The sequence below is a fragment of the Panicum virgatum genome, chromosome 5N (genome assembly GCF_016808335.1).
Source record: "Panicum virgatum strain AP13 chromosome 5N, P.virgatum_v5, whole genome shotgun sequence".
NCBI classification, from domain to species: Eukaryota; Viridiplantae; Streptophyta; class Magnoliopsida; order Poales; family Poaceae; genus Panicum; species Panicum virgatum.
The window spans coordinates 34,066,227-34,088,060 of NC_053149.1; the positions used below are offsets into that span (position 1 = coordinate 34,066,227).

At 43.2% G+C, this 21,834-nt stretch overlaps 1 protein-coding gene across 1 annotated transcript; it reads left to right on the forward strand.

Annotated features, from left to right (window-relative positions):
- The first annotated feature begins 403 nt into the window (after positions 1-403).
- LOC120672950 (transcription initiation factor TFIID subunit 6-like) lies at positions 404-6,963 on the forward strand. Its single transcript, XM_039953589.1, has 13 exons — positions 404-823; positions 1,162-1,329; positions 2,953-3,039; positions 3,777-3,878; positions 3,967-4,075; positions 4,200-4,306; positions 4,413-4,550; positions 4,632-4,727; positions 4,830-4,954; positions 5,717-5,849; positions 5,922-6,047; positions 6,143-6,254; positions 6,367-6,963. The coding sequence occupies exons 2-13, from the start codon at positions 1,204-1,206 to the stop codon at positions 6,726-6,728; spliced, it is 1,623 nt and encodes a 540-aa protein (XP_039809523.1). The 5' UTR covers positions 404-823; positions 1,162-1,203; the 3' UTR covers positions 6,729-6,963.
- The last annotated feature ends 14,871 nt before the right edge of the window (positions 6,964-21,834 follow it).

Below are 21,834 nucleotides of genomic sequence, written 5' to 3' on the forward strand. Positions count from 1 at the left end.
ACATATTCCACTTTCATTCATGATTTTTATGCCGGAGTTTACTGTCAAAACGGGTCGAATTAGACCGTCAACACCAACCTACAACAAATCGATTGATTGGTTCAAAGCAACAATAAAAACCTATTAATTTTGATTAAAAAATACAGCTCACACCCTCACCCGGTGACACAGGCAGGTCAAGTACCTCCTCCCTATGTTATCATCGCTCCAGGATATCCACCGAGCAGCCTTTTGCTGGCACTGGCGCATCTGAGCCGGCCAGTACTCCAAAGGGCCCTCACGGTATGGAATCGGAGAGGGGCCTACCTCCCCTGCCAAACGGGGCCGAGATGAGGATGACGATCGGCTCGAAGTCCCCAACTTTCCCTCCTACCGGCCCCCGACACCCCCGCCCCCGCCCCTGCCCTACCCGATCCCCCACTGCCCGGCCCACACCACTCGGCACTCGCCTACCCCACCTCTAGCCTCGAGCTCCCGATTCCCACAATCCCCCATCTCAGCCGGCAACCCTAGGCGGCGGCGGCCGGCGGCTGGTGGAGCTGGACGGTAACTGGGCGAGGGCGGCGTGCAGAGTGCTAGCTTGCACCGGGCGCACCGCGCGGCCGGGCACGGACGACGCTGCGGAGGCAAGACGCGCCGCGTGGTCGGGCACGGATGGCAGGGGCTCGGTGATGGGCAGTGCCGCGGTGGCATCGGCTCCAGCTGCGCCTTCTTGGATTCTCCCGGTCACTCATTCTCCTTTCTCCAGCACACCGGCACCGCAAGGCGACATTCTGATCTGTGAACCGTAGGCCTGCAGTAACTCAGTAAGCTAGCAACTAAGGTGAGAAGTTGTTTCAGTGTTCGTGAATTTGTAAGTTATTTTTGCTAATTGGCTTCTTGTTTAAATATATTATTGTTTGCAATTTGTAAGTAATACTCTAGAACTTGAGTGATTTTATTGTTCTATATGTTCAATAATTTCGAGCTAGGATTTCAAGGTTATGAATCTATAATTCGAAGCCCAATTGTGTGTTACATTTCATGTATATTATATAATTGGTATGGTGTGGTGCTACAATCAATTACACTTGTTAAAAACTAGAATTTAGACTGTCAAACAAATTTACCTTTCAAATTTTTGAATACCCATTCTCCAAATCCTACGCCTGCCATTACTAGGGTTCGGAGGCCTTCAGGGGATTCGGGCCCGGGAGCACCGCGATGAGCATCGTGCCGAAGGAGACAATCGAGGTCATCGCCCAGAGCGTCGGTATCCCTAGCCTTGGCGCCGATGTCGCCGCCGCCCTCTCCCCCGACGTCGAGTACCGCCTCCGCGAGATCATGCAGGTCAGGTCCCGTCCGCTCGCCTAGGTTTTGGTTTGATTGCAATGCTGCTTCTTAGGAATTGGGAGGGTTGATTCCTTCTCCCCGCCCTGGGAATGTGCTTGGATTTGTTTAGCAGCGTGCTGAATTTGGGGGCTCGGTAAGCGATTTGTTGGCTCTTCGTTTGCTTATTTGTTACAGATGCAGGTCGTGCGCTTTGGCCTAATGAACGAGTGTACATGGTGTGCACCCTTTAATTTTCATGATGCGTATTTATAATCTTGTGGGGTGGAAGTCTTCATCATTGCAACTTGGCACATCTGGAAACAGAGAAACAGCCTGATCTTTGAAAGCAGCCAAGCAAGCACAATCAGCTGGAAAAGAAATTTCAAAGAAGAATGCGTTCTTCAAGCTCAAAGAATGAAACCATCTCTGAAATCTCCCTTCTTAGTGTGGTCTGACAGCTCAGTTTAGTTGTTCAGTTTTGTTCTGTTTAGTAGTTCAGCCTCTTTAGTTGGATTGTATAGCCCTGTTTTCCCCCTTACTTTGCAAATATCTTTTCTTTTAATAAAATTTTAACAGCGGGGTCCTCCCTCACTGTTTTTGGTTCAAAAAAAATCTTGTGGGGTGGAAATGCTCCAGTTATCCATAATTTCTTAGTATGTGCCATGGTGTAGGGAAAATGAAGCATTTGGTTCCTGTCGGTTCTCTAAATTGCCTGTAATTGACTGCTTGTCGTCACTTTGCCTGCTAAGTACACGGCATCTGTTTGGGTCCACCTCTTGAGCAAGTGTTTGAAATCAGTAGCTTTAGTTGTAGGTTGTACTTGTTTACGACGTGGTCTGGTATTTTTGTGGGCAGCATGATGGGAGACATTTGCTAAGTTATACAGTGTTCCCTTTTTATTTCTGGTTGATATCGCACCAATATATCCGTCCTTTGTTCTGTCCTTGCACTTTTCTCATTTTCCTTGAATTATATACCCCGGACATGTTTATATTGCCCCTAGAAAAAAGTTCTTAAGTTTTCTGTCATGTGACAATTCAAGCTATGCTGCATCTGTAGTAGAGTACTACAGGCCATACCATTCTTGCCCTTTACGTCCACAACTTAGCTCTCAGGATTTGTAAAAGTACTAGTGCGGGGATGATATAAGAGTGTCCATTGGCAAGATATTTCATTAGCTAGTAGTTTTCACAATTCACTACTTTGTTGGTGCTGTCAGTGCCCTCTGCCACCTATGCTAATTTTACATCCTTTATTCTGTCCTTGCACTTTTTTCTCATTTTCCTTGGATTATGTACCCTGGACATGTTTATATTGCCAGTAGAGAATTTTTCTTAAGTTTTCTTTCATGTGACAATTCAAGCTATGCTGCATCTGTAGTAGAGTACTACAGGCCATGCCATTCTTGCCCTTTACGTATCCACAACTTAGTTAGCTCTCTGGATTTGTAAAAGTACTAGTGCGGGGATGATATAACAGTGTCCGTTGGCCAGATATTTCATTTGCTAGTAGTTTTCACAATTCACTACTTTGTTGGTGCTGTCAGTGCCCTTTCTACCACCTATGCGAATTTTATAATCGCACAAATCTTTGTAATCTTGAAATTTCATAGAAGTACTCATATTGTGTTTGCTGCTGCAGGAGTCCATTAAATGTATGCGGCATGCAAAACGGACAGTTCTGACTGCAGATGATGTTGACAGTGCTCTCAGCCTAAGGAATGTTGAGGTGAATTATCTTTCAACGATAAAATATCAGGATAATAGTAATGTTGGTTCATAATCAACTATGTATTCTATTCCATATACTGCTTGGTAGCTAATGAATTTAGTATCTTGTTTTTCTGAATCGGATTAAGCAGCATAAAAATGTGACTGCAATTATGATGTTGTGGAGCTTGAGAAATGTTTGTGGTAGCTTAAAAAAAAATTAAACCTATGTGCTCTAGTTGTTTTTGCTTAAGTCAAGAGTAGAACAAGTAGGTTCCAGCCTAGCCTACAACTTCTATTCCGCATTTGTTAGCTCAAAAATTTATTTCAGCAGTTCTGAGGGGGAAAGAAGACTACCTCTGTTGTAGTGGGTCTTTTTTATTTTGTTTATTAGAGTTATAATATTGGTTCCTCATTTCATGGATATGATCTGCTGATGAGGTTGAGTTCTCTTGATTGGTTTAGAACTTTAGATGAATGTATTTCCTGGTAAGTACTAAGTACCTCCACATGGTCACTTAGCACTACTAATGAAATGGCATTTCCTTGAATTTAGTATATTATTTTACTTTGTCATGTCTTGCCTTGAATGATATTGATTTTTTTTAGTATGCAAAGCTGTCTCGATAGCTTCTTTATGTGAAACTACATTTCTTTTTTTGAAACGACTTGAGATTGTCTAAATTCTTTGCTGCAATATTTTTCAAACTGACTCTCCATTTATTTGATATTTTGATTCTTTGGGTTCTCAACCAGCCTGTATATGGATTCGCTTCTGGTGATCCATTGCGGTTTAAGAGAGCTGTTGGACATAAGGATCTCTTCTATCTTGATGACCGGGAGGTAGACTTCAAAGAGGTAGGGGAATATTAACATTGACTAAAAGTTTGTACTACTTATTTCAAAATCTTTCACTTGACATGTCTCTTCTGTTGGTGTCATGCAGATTATTGAAGCTCCTCTGCCAAAGGCCCCTCTTGACACAGCAGTTGTAGCCCATTGGCTAGCGATTGAGGGTGTGCAGCCTGCAATTCCGGAGAATCCTCCTATTGATGGTTAGCTATTTATTTGTCAATTCTTATGTCGAGTCCTTACTTTTGACCTTGACAAGATTTAGTGACATTCTTATCTAGTATGGGAATAAAAACAATTGTTTTGACAACTAGCATTTTGCATCAGCAATTATACCACCAGCTGAAAATAAAAGGTCGGAACATGGGAAGGATGATGGGCTTGCCGTTGATGTTAAGCTTCCTGTTAGGCATGTATTATCTAGAGAACTACAGGTACTTTGATTATCATATAATGCTTTATAAATCATATGATCTTATTCATTATGATTCATACACATTTCCAAGAAACTTATATTCCTTTTACTGGTTGACTTTGCAGATGTACTTTGATAAAATAGCTGAACTTACTATGAGTAGATCTGATACGCCTCTTTTTAAAGAAGCTTTAGTGAGCTTGGCAAAAGATTCAGGCCTTCATCCATTGGTTCCTTACTTTTCCTACTTCATCGCAGATGAGGTTGTAAACTAGTAATCTTGCTTCTATTGTTGTTTATCTGAGATGGTATTTTATTGAAGTATGTATCCATCTAAATTTCAGGTTACCAGGAGTTTGGGGGATCTCCCTGTTTTATTTGCTCTCATGCGAGTAGTCCGAAGTCTTCTCCATAATCCACACATTCATATTGAACCTTATGTAAGTGGAAGACCATATACTGCCTGCCTTTTTTAAAAACCACTGCCTATATTATTTTCATCATGTTAGTCCTATATTTGCAATATTTGTCTTGGTTTTCAGTTGCACCAGTTGATGCCATCAATGATCACTTGCATTGTCGCAAAAAGGCTAGGGCATAGGCTCTCTGATAACCACTGGGAACTTAGAGACTTCTCTGCCAATTTGGTTGCTTTGGTATGCCAGAGGTGAGTGTATGCTGAGAGTGTCAGTAGGTACTCTGTATGATAGTTATTAAAGATTTATTTGGTTACATCTATACTTAGCAACTCCTTGCAGTCAACATTCCCATATTATGATCTTAATGGCTGTTCAGACTTCAGACAAAATATACCATGGCTTGCTTCAAATAAAACTTCTAAACTTTGTTTTAGGGCATAAAACTCCTGTAACTTACTAATTTCAGTTATGCTTTCTTTTTGACAACTTTAGGATGAAGGTTAAGTAAATGGAACTTTGACCTCTAATTTATAATAGACTTTGTTACTTCTTGTGATCATCTTAAATACACCTGAAAAATAAAAGCCCAAGTGCAAATCTGATTGGTTTCGTGGTAGCTTATTTGTTCTTTAATGGCAAAGATGCTGCCAACAATTGCATGGTTCTGCTACTGAGTACACTACACATATGGCTGTTTTCCTTTGAGACCAATTGATATGTTTGTTTTTCCATAACTATTTCTATGTTGTGTGCAGACAGAAGGTTATTTCAGTTTTACCTTCATGCATTTGTTGGGTGCATTACGACTTCTTCGTGTCTCATGTGTTTCCTTAAATTCAATTTTCATTTGGAATATATAGATCCATACCATTTTGCATACTCTAGTCATTGACTGTTAGAGTGCTAGGAGACTTTTGCTGATGATGATCTTTAGATTTTTCTAATTCTGTAACTGGCTTATTAAATTTTTCTCGTTGCCATTTTGATCAACTGGAGATGATGTTTTGCAGGTTTGGTCATGTCTATCACAACCTTCAAAACCGGTTAACAAAAACATTAATCCATGCGTTTCTTGATCCTGCGAAATCATTGACCCAACATTATGGTGCTGTTCAAGGGATATCTGCATTGGGGCCCAGTGCGGTAGAACCTAATCAGTGTAAACTCATCCTTTGTATTAGTCATGCATTGGCTGATTGCATTTGTTGCTTACAGATTAGGCTGCTGATTTTGCCCAACCTCGTGACATATATGCAACTTCTGGAGCCAGAACTGCAGCTTGAGAAGCAGAAAAATGAGATGAAAAGGAAGGAAGCCTGGCGTGTTTATGGTGCCTTGCTGGTCAGTTCAGAGCTCTCACTCAATTCATTTTACTGTATTTTGGTTGAGCAACTAAAGGCAAGCTAAGTTTCTTACCAGTGGGATGCATTTTTCAGTGTGCTGCAGGCAAATGCTTGTATGATCGGCTCAAATTATTTCCTGTTTTGCTTTCTCCATCGACACGTCCTCTTTTGAGGAGTGATAAAAGGGTTTTAACCAATAACCCAAGTAAGTATTTATTGTATGTGCACTGGACACCAATCAACCAAATGGTCCAAACTATTTACACTTGAAATGGTTAAAGTTTGGGAGTAAAGTTATGCTGCTATTTGAATTCCAGATAAGCGGAAATCCAGCACAGATCTCTCTGCATCCCAGCCACCTCTGAAGAAGATGGCGCCGGACACTTCAGTCAACTCCATGGCAGGAAACATGCAAGGAGCTATGGATGGCTTTTCCACTCAGTTGGGTAACCCTGGGATGATGCAGGCTTCATCCTCCAGACAGATGGTGGAGAGCATCCCATCAGCTGCGATCCGGAGAGATCAGGGCAGCGATCTTGCGCAGAGAGTGTCCACGGTGCTGAGGCAAGCTTGGAAGGAGGATCAGGATGCCGGTCATCTCCTGGGGTCACTGTATGAGGTCTTTGGTGAAGCCATCTTCTCCTTTGTCCAACCACCAGAGATATCCTTGTTTGTGTAGAAAAAGTGGATTCATAGGCTTGGAGGTATTTCAATCTGTGGTGTACATGTAGGGACAATAGGGACAGTTCCTGGGTGGAATGTCTTACTGGATTCTTGGAATTGTTTCAAGAAATATGGAAGTTATGTAACAGTAGGGACAGTTCCTTGGTGGGTGTGGTGTAACTTGCATCAGTTGATCTAGTGAGTTATAGTATAATTTTAACCAAAATTTGGCAGAGATCTTGAAAACTGAATCTCGTTTATTTCGCACCTGCTTAAGTTTTCGATATCTTGAGCACGACACCACGCGTGCACCTACCACTATGTAGTAGTTGTTTAGTTCTTTTTGTTATGTTGTAATAGTTGATATTAGGTTGTTGCAATAGTTGATTTAGGATATTGCATAATCTGTTTTAAGGTTTTGTTTGGTTGCATTGTGATGGAGATGGACACATTTTTATAGATTGGATTTTTAGATGTTGGAATAGCTATGTGAAGATGCAGTTATGATTCTGTAGTGTTTACTTGGATAGGATGGTGTTAGCCTCACTTTTTGTGTTGTGGCATGCTAGATCAAGTTTATTGATGAATATTGCGTGAAACATGAATGCGATGTGGTGAATTTTTCTCCTTCAATCAAATGCATATGAGCTACTTTTACATATATTATTATGCTGCATATGTTTGATTTTTGTAATGTCCCAATGTTGCGATAGTGTCACAGCATTCTATGGGAAATTTGTTGTGGGACGTCCACGAGTGTGGAATCATGCTTAATGCTTTACAAGAAGACTAGGTACAAGCTTACGATCACATAATTTTTGAATAAAATAAAATAATTTTAAAGAAATAGGGTAAGAAGAAAATATATGTATTGTCTAAGCTACTAGCAAAGTGTATGTACGCCACGCATGTATTTAAAAAACTATCCAAAGATTCAAGTATCCACTGATTGTAATTCTTTCATTAAAAAGAAAATACTATAGTTATGATACTATGATTCATTTCATCTATACAGCATAGTATATATAAGTGATAAGAGATGCGAGGATTATATATAAACCTACAATCGTCAAATCAAATAAGGAAAAACTGAACTAAATCTATGTTCTGTCATGCATCTTTAAAAAGTTTGCGCCCTGCATCCGAATGCTAATCAACAAATGCCAAGCCATCATACAAGTATAGACTTTTGGTTTGACATTCTCAAAGGAGACAGGAGCTGCGACAACCACAGGATCTTGAATAGTGTCATTATTTTGGTAATCCATGAATTCTATGTTTGGCTTCTCACCGGCCACTGAAAATTCATAATCTGAATAATTCCTGAGAGATGGCCCCATCTCGAATCCAGAAAATTAAAAAAGTGTCAGACAAAATCGACCAAAAGTATATATTTCGAGAGAAGTTAATAATTCATTCTGGACTTGTGAAGATTCTTTTCCTCGCGTATAGGAAGGAGACATGCGACACTTAAATATGTGGCCCAGCCACATATGGTTGCCATAGCTTAATTGGGAACATAAACCTCTTATGAACAATGATACCGAGGCATAACTCCAGCAGTCCAGCCACACACAAAAAATTAGCTAAAGAACTAATATCTTTCACAGCTTGAGAAGTGCTTAAACTCCATTTAATCAGTATAGCAATTCAGATGCAATTTGTGACTACACTACTTCATCTTCGATCTTTGCATTATTGCATATACAACTTAAATGGTGAAGCAACCAAGCAATTAGACATAAGAGCTCAAGTAACCATTTCTAAACATCCTGTTAGTCCATTACTGGTCACCTGAACATGAAAAAAAAAGGGTAAGGTTCCCCCTTCACATCTAACCGGAGAGGCAAAAATTGCCACTAAATTAGTGTGCGCACGACTCTAGTGATGAAGTAAATATGCAATTAAACAAATTAGAGTTTAAAGTAGTCATTCTATAGATTCCCATTTGTCCAACTGATTTGTTCCTTACGATTGAAAAAAAATAAGAATTTTCATAGATTAGCAAACGGTAAAACATTAATCAATCAATCTAGAGAATACAATAGATGGCTTGCTTGGGCGCCTTTCACATCCTTTGCTTCTCATGCCCCCAAAGAGGTAACAGATTACTGACCTATTAGGATTATATCAGAAATTCTACGATCTCTGAAATAGAAAATAGCAAATAAATCGAGAGAAGAATGGGGCTAGGAACCAGCTTGGCACGAGCCCCGTCGTCGTTGATGTGGTCTCTCGGCAACGATGGAGAGCCAGGTGGGCTAGGCAGCAATGACTTGCTCCCGCGCGTCCTGTTCGTGAAGCCTGACAGGGTTGACGCGCGACAAGCGGGAGTGCCTCTCCGGCCACGCCGGCTTTTCCACGAGTGCCTACTCCAGTTTCCCGGCAGCGGCAGCGGCAGCCTCCTGCGGTGGTGCAGGCGTTTCGTGCTGAGCGCAGATGGGGGGTCGTGGATGCATTCCATGCCAAGCGCAGCGGAGCGAGCTATCTGAAATTTCCTGCAAATCTTCTCGTGGTTGTTTCTGAAATTTCATCAGAATTCAATTGAATGATTCAGTCACGAAACCTGTTGGGGAGAAATTGCCGTGTGCATCTTCTTCCGAAAGGCGGAATGGCCAAAATCGTCTCAACTACTGCTCACGCTTCAATTTCATTCCTGAACTATTAAAACATCCACTTTGGCCTCTAAACTATGTAAAGGGGGTTAATTTCATCCATCTGGTGATGTGGCGTGGCACTGTGGACCGCCAAATCAGCAACCAGTCAACATATGAGGAAATACCGTTTGTACACCTATAGAACCAGCTAAACTCAAATTGGGAGCTGTGACGGGGCTGCGATCTGATTGGGAGCACTTGGGTTTGGAGTATGGCTCGATGGTGTGTTAAACACATGGACTAGGGGCAATTTGGATATTTTCAATGTGAGTTGCAATCCTAATCCGACAGGGTGCTGACTTGGCGGTCTACGGTGACACGCCACATCACCAGATGGAAGATATTGACCGATTTTGTATAGTTTAGGGATTAAAATGGACATTTTAATAGTTCAGAGATAAAATTGAACCGTGAGCTATTTGAGGGATAATTTTGACTATTCCGCCCAACCAGGGCCGCGCGGGCTGATCCAAGGTGTCCGCCGCGGCGTTCGACAGAGGGTCCGAGCAGGCAGCACGGACTCGATCTGAGTCGGCCGCGCGAGTGGGGGCAGCGACCACCCGAGCGGCGCGCGCGGATGGTGGCGGACAGGCTGTTCGAGCGGCGGAACGAGTGGACGGGACTACGGAGCCGCGCCGCGAGGCCCGGTCCACAGGCGCAAGCACGGGTGGGCGGGATCCACCCTGCGAAGCCATCCTGCGAGACCGCGGAGCCATCCTGCGAGGCCGTGGCGGTGGCGGCGAGCGGCGCGGCGAACTGGCCGTGACAGCGGCAGCCAGTCCAGTTCAGTCAACTATGCAAGTATGGGTACGCCGTACGCGGGCGGGTACACGAGGAGGGGATGAGAGAAATAATTCGTTTTGTTTGGCAGAAACGAATGTATCCAACATACCAAATGCTTTAAACTTCTGATAAAATTTTCTAAAAACCATCTAATTTAGAAAACGTTATAATAATTCCTACTTTTTCATTTGTGAGACTAATGTAACGTCCAAGATAATCTTGTCGAACTTTTTTACATAACATCCAAGCCTTATCCTCCCTACCTATGCCACACTAACCACTAATAAGTGAGTAATAGATTTGCAGATAAGCCTCGATAGCCAGTATTAATCATCTCCTTCAACACCCTGTACCCATGTATCCATCCGCAACCCCCACCCCCAACCACCACCACCACCCGCGGCCGGCGGCGACTTGCCGCCGCACCGCTCCGCGCGCCACCTGCCCCAACCGGCCTCCCCACTGCCGAACCTCCACTCGTCGCCGGAACTCGCCCCCGCCCCGACCCTGCCCAACCGCCATCCCCCACCGCCCGGCCGGCGGCGCCCTCGTGCCCGCCACCTGCGTCGGGCCGGCCACCCACCCCCCGCCTCCCTCTAGCTGGGGAACTCCGGCGAACCCTCATCAACCCCAAAACAAGAAGGCCGCTATAACACCCCTGAATTAGGAGAGCTAAATAAAATTTGAAGATTCAAATTTGGTAAAAAAAATTATCAAGCCACGTGTAGCTCTCTCCTCCCCGTGCGTGCTCACCGTGGTCAAATTGGCCACGGCGCCACTCGCGCACGCCACGACGCCGGTCGCACAAAGCTTCTCCCGTGCTCCACTTCTCCTCTCGCTGCCACAACGCGCCGTGCTGCTCTGCTCTGCTTCGCTCTCGCACACGTACCGGCCGGCCCTGCCTGCGCCATAGCGGCGTCGCCGCCCGCCATGGCCGTGGCCACCCCTCCACGCCAAGCCGCCGCTCGAGCCAGCGCCGACCTCCACCAACCCCCGAATCCGCTTGCCCTCATCCCAACGAAGCTCCCGGGCCCGGCCATCACCTCCACGCCTAGCCGGAACGCCTCCGCAGCGGCACAGTACCGCCGCCGGCCGCCGGCCGCCGCCCGCCGTTGAACCGCCGCCACGGACCACCTCCTCGCGCTCCAAGGCCACCTACATGTCCGTGCCGATCTCCTCTCGCTCCTCCACCCCTCCCTCGCCGCCAGCAAGCCCTCCCATGGCCGGAATCGTCATTCCCCTTTCTCCCCTGCTCTGTTTCGTGGCTAGGGACCTCGGGCAAGAATTTAAACAAGTTCAGGGGGTTATTTGCATACCTATAGACTCAAATGAATAGTGCTGCGAAGGATTGTTTTGCAATAATTGGCTGAAACTTTGAAAAATCATAGTAAATCATAGAAAAATCAGAAAAATGCAAACTAAAATTTGTTGGATTCCTTGTTCTAAGATATACAACTTTCCTTACAGGTTGATCTTCAATTTCGAAATAGTTTTTCTCTAGTTTAAATGTTAGTTTAAGTGGTTGCAAGTTTGAAAATGCATAGTAAATAATATAAAAATGGTAAAAATGTAAAACCAGTTGGATTAGCTTTGATTTGGCATGTATAACTTAGGAAAAATATTTAACCATCTGTTTGTTTAATGTTTTCATGATGTATTGATTTAATCATGGTTAATGCTTGTTTACGCTTGTCTATTTAATATTTACAGTTTTCGATGTTCAAAAAATTATGAAAGTTATGCAGTAGCTTACTCTTTGCATGTTTAGTTCACTGTAAAAATTTCAGAACCAGAATCTATGTGCATGTTTGTAAATCTATTTTTGTTCTGTTTGTTTTGCTAGGGCTAAATTAAATATTTCTTTTGTCAATAAATGTTGGTAAAATATTGTTGCATGCTTTATCAATAGCTCATCATGCTGGTAAATTTTGGGTGCTAGATCATGTCCTCAAGTTAAGTTTTTGCATTTGTTTAGTTTCTAGTTATATCTTTCACTTTCCAAAAGTATTGCTAACCCATTCTTTTCTGCATGGTTTGATACATCAAGTATGTCATTTTTGGGTGAACCATGTTAAATTTTGTTGGCTAGAAGGTCTGGTAATTTCCTAAATGGTGGATGCTTGCAGTGGTTTAATTTAAGTTAATTTGTGTGGCATGCTTGATGTGCTTGTCATCTTCTATGAGATGCTTGAGTGATGGTTAAGTTAAATAGCTCTATGTGCTTATGCTAGTATGTTATACTTTTATGAATGTCTTGTGTGTTGCACTTCCATGCATTCATACATATGCATTGTCGCATCTCATTTAGGTACGATAGATGAACCATATGAAGGACGTGCTACTGGAGCCGAACCCGAAGACGATGTTGGTGGATATATCCCGAAGACGGATGAATGGAACCCGATGTGCATGACCAAAGGAAGATACTCGCCAAGCGAGTATCATCTAACTAACACTGGCTTAGTGTTAATCCCAGGCAAGCCCCCGAGCATAACCTATTATTTTAACTTATGAAATGTTATATATATTTACTTGATTATGCATTAAGTTTATAGGCGTTGAATGAAACCCTAGTTGCATGATTCCTAGGTTCCATTGGTCGAAATATTAGTATGGGTAGGTCGGTATCTTTGCAATGCTAAAAAAATAGAATTCGGTAGAAGTCGAGTAATTTCCTGTTACTCGTGAGATATAGGATGTCTCTATGAATTGATTATGGAATATTGGAATATGGAGGAAAGGAAATGAATTGGAGACCGGGTGGGAACTGTCTAGCCCCGTCTGTGTCGGTTAAGGACCGTACCGTTGTCGGCCCTGCTGATCATGTTTGAATTGTACTAACCGCATACCGAGAGTAGGAGGTAGTCGAACCCGGTAAGCCGAGTACTGCCTCACCTCGAAAGTACAGGACTCCATCTCACCTCCTGGGGTAGTCGAGTAGTCGCGGAGAAATGGGGTTGCATATGTTTACTTTTGATGGTCTCACGTTGAGCTCGGCTGACCATATGATGGTGGGGCGGTCCTGTAGTTCGAGACGGGGAGGGGAATGGTTGTCTCGTATAGTCCGACGGGGCATATGCGTGGCGTGTTGGTTAGGTCCACCTTGCAAGGTTAAATCGGATCGATTCACCGTCAGTCGCTCTCGGACATGAGCACCTTGATCTCCGAGTCGCATCGTAGTAAGGAAATGAAACGAAATGATATTATACATGTTGATGTTATTTAATCATTTATGTTTTCACATTGATTGTTATAGATCTGCAAATCATAGATGTGTAGCAACTTTATAACTATAATTTGGAGTTAAAATTTTGAAATTAAGGATCTACCCTTAGATGCTTTTCTGCAAATAAATCCACCAGCCAGAAAGCTTTGCATGTCTAGATATGTGGGCTAAGTATACCCAAAAGTCGGGTAAGTCTTGCTGAGTATTAGTATACTCAGAGTTTGTTGTTTACCCTGTTTCAGGTATAGAAGTTAACCAGGATTCGCATCAGTGGGCTCGATGTGACGTCCTCACGTGTTCATAGTTATCATTTTGTTTTATTGGTTCTCAATCAAATTTTCTTCTCTCAGGTCATATTCTCTTCCGCTGCTGTCATTTATTTTATGTAAATTCTAAATTTAAAGTTGTTTTGTAAATATTCATGTTATTATCTATTTTTGTGAAATTATATTATGCTGGTACCGTCTGTGCTCGCCGTTGCGCGAGACTTCTGGTATGTTTCGATCGGCCTGTGGGTTGAAAATAGGCTGTCAAGTTACACTTAATTAAGCTAATGCGCCTGATTCGTTCAAATGATGGCCATTACACTTAATTAAGCCGTTTAGCTTGGCGGTTCTGTCACAGCTGGTATCAGAGCTGAAATGCACCAGGAAGGGTACTAGCATGATTAATTTTGGCATTTTCAAAACTAAAAATGGATTTCAACAAGTTACGCTTCTTTGCGCTTAAGGGATTAGGGAAGATTAGTACATAAGCCCTATATAGTGTAAGTTATATCGGGTGGCTCTATATAATATCAACTAACTTCCAGCACATTACATTTATGTCAAAACTTACTTTCTTGCATCACCTTTATTTAATATTGTAACGATGCATCTACGCTAAGGTAAGCAAGGTAAGCATTCTTAGTAGTCCCTTAGAATAGCCCACGTGTTTCATACGTGCGCGGGTTCCGTATGATGAGCATACGAGGAGGTGATAAGGCTCCATTCAAATGAGCCTGTCGCTATCTGCCGCCTGATATGGAGCGAGGACTTCTCGCCATGTGATTGCAATCACGGCTATCTCGTAAGGCAATGTTACGAGATGTAAATCTGTCATGCGATTGGCCATGACCGTGTAACTTGGGGCACGTTTACCCTTGGGTGTCCCGTAAGGCGATTTGTACGGAAAGTGAATACGTTGCCTCGGTAACGTATGAAGCGTTGTTCATGCAGCGTTGAACGCATGGGCGCCATCTCTATAGTAGATGGTGATGTATGTGTGAATATGTGGGCAACTGCATATGCGTTACCCATGTGGCGTAGGATACATGGGGGCCGTTCGTGTGTGCTGGCACGAAGGGTCTAGTCGTGGATATATACATATATATTGTGATTTTTTTCTGCAGGTACACTAACAAGCAATTATGTGAGATAGGTCTAGTACAAAACGACTAGATGTATAATAGGGAGAGTATGTATATATGCCACCGAGTATTCACGTATATTGCCATATAATTATATTTGCAAATTTTGGAGAGGACGAAATTAGACGAGCATGCATCATCATATCATCATGTGTGGAGTTTTGGGTGGTTTTTCTGGTGCATCCAATACTCACTCGTTCACTAAGAGCATATATCGCTGTTTTGAAATTTTGCGTTGCACTACTGTCGGTCCAACTTTTAGCCATCTAAATAATTTTTCCTGTAAAACTTAGTTATGAGAAAGATGTGAGAAACTATAGATTTACATGCTGTAGAAGTTTTAACGACCTTAGTGAAATGTTCAGGTGGATCCCTAGACTAAGATTGGCTCTTTAATCAAGTGTTTTCGATGCTTATAGTTACGACTCGGTAGTAATGGTCAGGTCTTTCTTAACATTCTCTTTATCTTCAAAAGTCCGAATAAGGATATTATCCTAAGAAGAATCTCCTAGCCAATTTTCTTAACATACCATCGCATGAGCTAAAATTTTCCTATCTGTGGCTCAATGATCCTTCCAAATTATTCAAATATTGGTGTTTTCTACATTTGGTCAGTGTTAACTGAAAATCGTATGTCCTCATCTTTGGGACCATTTGTTCGACCAGCTATTCTTGGTTTAGTACTTCATGCACATAAAATACCTCCACTAGAGTATTTAGTAGTTGTTCGATCAGCTTCTGGCGCCCTAGTTTTATTTGAACGTAGGTCAGGCCTCAGCCTCAGGGTCAGCTCTAAGGAGTAAGCTAGTAGTTCTAATAACTGAGTAGTAGAGTACTAGTATTTAGTACTATTATTATCTCTTGGGATGGAGCAGTTAGTTTATGCTTATGTAGATATTTGTACCTGACACGTGGGCTCGGGCCCAGCTGTCATGGACCAAAAGTTCATTGCCATGTCTGAGACTGACCGTCTTGCTTCTCTCATCAGTGACTCTAGTGGTGATCCATTTGTTCCACAGCGCACCTCCGGCTATTCTTGATGATCAGAAGCATCATGTTGTTCTTCTAGCGTTCATATTCGTTCAATTCTAATCGTCTTGATTCATACACCTAACTTCGATCCGCTTACATTCTTGCTCAAATAAACATGAATGAGGTCGCATATTTGTTGCATGGCAACCACACTATTGCATGACATCACGTTACATTGTTGGGCCAGGCAGGGTTAAGGAAACATCGGTGGTAGTTCGGCTGACCATATGTATTCATGCTTTTAAGTACGTTCTCAGGTTGCTTTCGACTTCTGTAATCTCGTTCGATCTATTTGTGATATTCGGGGTGTTATTATTGGTTCTTATGTGGTGGAGATTTGTCCCATGACCACTAGTGCCGCGACGGAACCTAGGGCCTCGCGTGTGTGGCCACCATGCGATTGTGCTACTAGGTGCGCGCTGGTGCTTGAGTGCATGTGGACAAAACTACATCGCCAATTCTTTTTGTGAAATCTTTGGAATCATTTTTCTCTGGTTTGATCTTTTAAGGGGGTAGGCCCTAGACGAATAACAGTGTGGACGGGTTGTTTAGGTTTGAGTTTCTGGGTATTGTCCACTAACTGGCATGGCATCATGTGCATTACGCATCATGCAACTTCATTAATCAACAATATCGAGCGAGAATGTTCTTGAGAAAAACTTACCTTGATGCCCTTTCTTTTCAGTTTCCCTGAGTTCCTTAAAACTCACTTTGATGTCTTTTCTATCTAAGATTCCCCACCAAATTGAGAATTTGAGTCTTCCCAAAAACCTCCTTGATTCATGATCGTCGAGAAGCTTAGAACCTCTCTTCTTCGTAAAATCCTACTGTGTGCTAGCATCAAAATAGTCAACTGGCCCTTTTCAACCAACTTTGATGGTGATTGTATCCACATATATTATCCACAGTCACTTGCTGCAAAAGCTGAAGTCCTGGAGCTTTTTAGTGTGGAGAAACAATTGATTAGCTCACACCGTGGCACAGTTAATCTTCAGCTAGGTAATGACAGTCTGGTTGCTACGAAACTTATGTCTTCCAGAACCATATCGAGCAAGGAATTAGCAAATCAGCTGGCAATATTTATACTATTAAAATCAGCTATATTGATTAATCTAGAGACTACCACCTACATCGGCCGATCCTTGTCCTTGGAGCGTAATACCCTGAGTTTATCAGTTGTCCTCCTTTACTTCTTCTCCATTTAAATCTCGGGACGAGATTTCTTTAAGGGGGTAGGATTGTAACACCCCTCAATTAGGAGAGCTAAACAAAATTTGAAGATTCAAATTTTGTAAAAAAAATTATCAAGCCACGAGTAGCTCTCTCCTCCCCGTGCGTGCTCACCGTGGTCAAATTGGCCACGGCGCCACTCGCGCATGCCACGACGCCGGTCGCACGAAGCTTCTCCCGTGCTCCACTTCTCCTCTCGCTGCCACAACGTGTCGTGCTGCTCTGCTCTGCTTCGCTCTCGCACATGTACCGGCCGAACCTGCCTGCGCCATAGCGTCGTCGCCGCCCGTCATGGCCGTGGCCACCCCTCCACGCCAAGCCGCCGCTCGAGCCAGCGCCGACCTCCACCAACCCCCGAATCCGCTTGCTCTCATCCCAACGAAGCTCCCGGGCCCGGCCATCACCTCCACACCTCGCCGGAACGTCGCCGCAGCAGCACAGTACCGCTGTCGGCCGCCGCCCGCCGTGGAACCGCCGCCACGGACCACCTCCTCGCGCTCCAAGGCCACCTACAGGTCCGCGCCGATCTCCTCTCGCTCATCCACCCCTCCCTCGCCGCCAGCAAGCCCTCCCATGGCCGGAATCGCCATTCCCCTTTCTCACTGCTCTGTTTCGCGACCAGGGACCTCGGGCAAGAATTTAAACAAGTTCAGGGGGTTATTTGCATAGCTATAGACTCAAATGAATAGTGCTGCGAAGGGTTGTTTTGCAATAATTGGATGAAACTTTGAAAAATCATAGTAAATCATAGAAAAATTATAAAAATGCAAACTAAAATTTGTTGGATTCCTTGTTCTAAGATATACAACTTTCCTTACAGGTTGATCTTCAATTTCTAAATAGTTTTTTCTCTAGTTTTAATGTTAGTTTAAGTGGTTGCAAGCTTTGAAAATGCATAGTAAATAGTAGAAAAATGGTAAAAATGTAAAACCAGTTGGATTAGCTTTGATTTGGCATGTAGAACTTAGGAAAAATATTTAACCTTCTATTTGTTTAATGTTTTCATGATGTATTGATTTAATCAAGGTTAATGCTTGTTTACGCTTGTCTATTTAATATTTGCAGTTTTGGATGTTCAAAAAATTATGAAATTTATGCAGTAGCTTATTATTTGCATGTTTAGTTCACTGTAAAAATTTCAAAACTAGAATCTATGTGCATGTTTGTAAATCTATTTTTGTTCTGTTTGTTTTGCTAGGGCTAAATTAAATATTTTCTTTTGTCAGTAAATGTTGGCAAAATATTTGTTGCATGCTTTATCAATAGCTCAGCATGCAGGTAAATTTTGGGTGCTAGATCATGTCCTAAAGTTAAGTTTTTGCATTTGTTTAGTTTCTAGTTATATCTTTCACTTTCCAAAAGTATTGCTAACCCATTCTTTTCTGTATGGTTTGATACATCAAGTATGTCATTTTTGGGTGAACTATGTTAAATTTTGTTGGCTAGAAGGTCTGGCTAATTTCCTAAATGGTGGATGCTTACAGTGGTTTAATTTAAGTTAATTTGTGTGGCATGCTTGATGTGCTTGTCATCTTCTTTGAGATGCTTGAGTGATGGTTAAGTTAAATAGCTCTAGGTGCTTATGCTAGTATGTTATGCTTTTATGAATGCCTTGCGTGTTGCACTTCCATGCATTCATACATATGCATTGTCGCATCTCATTTAGGTACGATAGATGAACCATATGAAGGACGTGCTACTGGAGCCGAACCCGAAGACGATGTTGGTGGACATATTCCGAAGACGGATGGATGGAACCCGATGTGCATGACCAAAGGAAGATGCTCGCCAAGCGAGTATCATCTAACTAACACTGACTTAGTGTTAATCCCAGGCAAGCCCCGGAGCATAGCCTATTTTTTTAGCTTATGAAATGTTATATATATTTACTTGATTATGCATTAAGTTTATAGGCGTTGAATGAAACCCTAGTTGCATGATTCCTAGGTTTCATTGGTCGAAATATTAGTATGGGTAGGTCGGTATCTTTGCCATGCTAAAAAAATAGAATTCGGTAGAAGTCGAGTAATTTCCTGTTACTCGTGAGATATAGGATGTCTCTATGAATTGATTATGGAATATTGGAATATGGAGGAAAGGAAATGAATTGGAGACCGGGCGGGAATTGTCTAGACCCGTCTGTGTCGGTTAAGGACCGTATCGTTGTCAGCCCTGCTGATCATGTTTGAATTGTACTAACCGCATACCGGGAGTAGAAGGTAGTCGAACCCGGTAAGCCGAGTACTGCCTCACCTCGAAAGTACAGGACTCCATCTCACCTCCTGGGATAGTCGAGTAGTCGCGGAGAAATGGGGTTGCATATGTTTACTTTTGATGGTCTCACGTTGAGCTCGGCTGACCATATGATGGTGGGGCGGTCCTGTAGTTCGAGACGGGGAGGGGAATGGTTGGCTCGTATAGTCCGACGGGGCATATGCGTGGCATGTTGGTTAGGTCCACCTTGCAAGGTTAAATCGGATCGATTCGCCGTCAGTCGCTCTCGGACATGAGCACCTTGATCTCCGAGTCACATCGTAGTAAGGAAATGAAACGAAATGATATGATACATGTTGATGTTATTTAATCATTTATGTTTTCACATTGATTGTAATAGATCTGCAAATCATAGATGTGTATTAACTTTATAACTATAATTTGGAGCTAAAATTTTGAAATTAAGGATCTACCATTAGATGCTTTTCTACAAATAAATCCACCAGCCAGAAAGTTTTGCATGTCTAGATATGTGGGCTAAGTATACCCAAAAGTCGGGTAAGTCTTGCTGAGTATTAGTATACTCAGGGTTTGTTGTTTACCCTGTTTCAGGTATAGAAGTTAACCAGAATTCGCATCAGTGGACTCGATGTGACGTCCTCACGTGTTCATAGTTATCGTTTTGTTTTATTGGTTCTCAATCAAATTTCCTTCTCTCAGGTCATATTATCTTCCGCTGCTGTCATTTATTTTATGTAAATTCTAAATTTAAAGTTGTTTTGTAAATATTCATGTTATTATTTATTTTTGTGAAATTATATTATGCTGGTACTGTCTGTGCTCGCCGTTGCGCGAGACTTCTGGTGTGTTTCGATCGGCCTGTGGGTTGAAAACAGGCTGTCAAGTTACACTTAATTAAACTAATGCGCCTGATGCGTTCAAATGATGTCCATTACGCTTAATTAAACCGTTTAACTTGGTGGTTCTGTCACAGCCGCCGCCTCCCACCGCCGGACATGGCCGGCGGCGTCCTCGCCGCCGACCGCCCCATCCACCTCCCGGCCAGGACGCTTCACCCGCCCTCCACTTCGCCGGCGGCTGGAGGTTGAAGACGATGGCCCTCCACTGCAAGTATTAAGACTAGCATGAGTCTGTTCGTTGCTATGTCTAACAGCGCTCGCGCGCCAACTAAGAAAACTAGGCATATTGGGTCTAGGTATAATTGACCAAAATCGAAAAAATAAAATCGATGTAACTGAAACCATGGGCACGTTAGGCCTAGGTACAATTGACCGAAATCAAAAAAATAAATCGATGTTACCGAAACCGAAAATTTTGATCACAATTTTTTATCACAAATAAATCGAGGTAACCGAAACCGAGACTTTGGCTTGGCAGCATGGAGAGAAGGTGCTGACTTGTCAGTTTTGAATGTTGCAATAAGTGTGTTTCTTTTATGATTAGCAAGCTCTAAATAGTATTATTTGCCAAATCACACATTCAATCTCCAATCTGTTTAAACATTTATGCTCCTTATAATTAAATCTAGAAAACAATCTTTGCTTTCAAGAAAAACTGAGGCGATCTCTTTTCAAAAAAAATCTAGAAAACAATCTCTGATCCATTTAGGGGGCGCTAGCGGATGCTCGTGTGTTGCCAGTGAACAGGGAGCCTATCTACTATTCTTCTTCCTCTTTCTTCCTTCTTTTTCTTCCTTCAAATTTCTTCTTCCTCCTGCTGCACCGCCACCCCATCCCCCACCACCCGATGGCGCTCTTACACCATAGCCGCCCACCGCGCTTCCGCCGGCCTCCCCCATCGCCCACGGCTGTCGGCGCCCTCCACCCCAGCCATCAGCACAGGCCCAACGGTTGTCTTGGCCCGCCCCGACTGGCGACGCTACCGCGCGCGCCGCGTCCTCCGCTGACCGAACCATTGCCACCGCCACTGCCTGACAGCCGCCCGGGCCGACCTTCTCCTCTATGAACCACTCCAGTTGCCGATGACCTCCGCAGCGACCGCTCTACCCACCTCTCACCCTCTATGGCCGCCCCCTCCCCCGGGCCCCAGCTCGCCCGGGCAATGGCGGAGACGAGCCGTCCGCAGCACATGCGCGCCGTCTAAGGAATCTGTCCATTTACCTTTGTGCAAAGCCACGCAGGGCGACGCGGAGACAGGACACTACCTGCTTTTTAGATGTAGAGAAGAGATAGAGGAAGGCACAGGCCTTGGTCGTAAGGCCCTGTTTAGTTCTCAAAAAATTTTGCACAGTAACCATCACATCGAATCTTTGGACACATGCATGGAACATTAAATGTAGTTGAAAAAAATAACTAATTACATAGTTTAACTGATTAGCACGAGCTAAATCTTTTAAGTCTAATTAGTTAATAATTGGACATTATTTGTCAAGTAACAACGAAATGTGCTAAAGTACCAAAACCCAAACTTTTTCACTAACTACACACCCTAAATGTAATGGCACGCTATTGGCAGGGGCTCATATGAAACATATCCACCTAGACCGGGATGCCGAGGATATCAAGGCAGGCCATCTCTTATTTCACTCCCT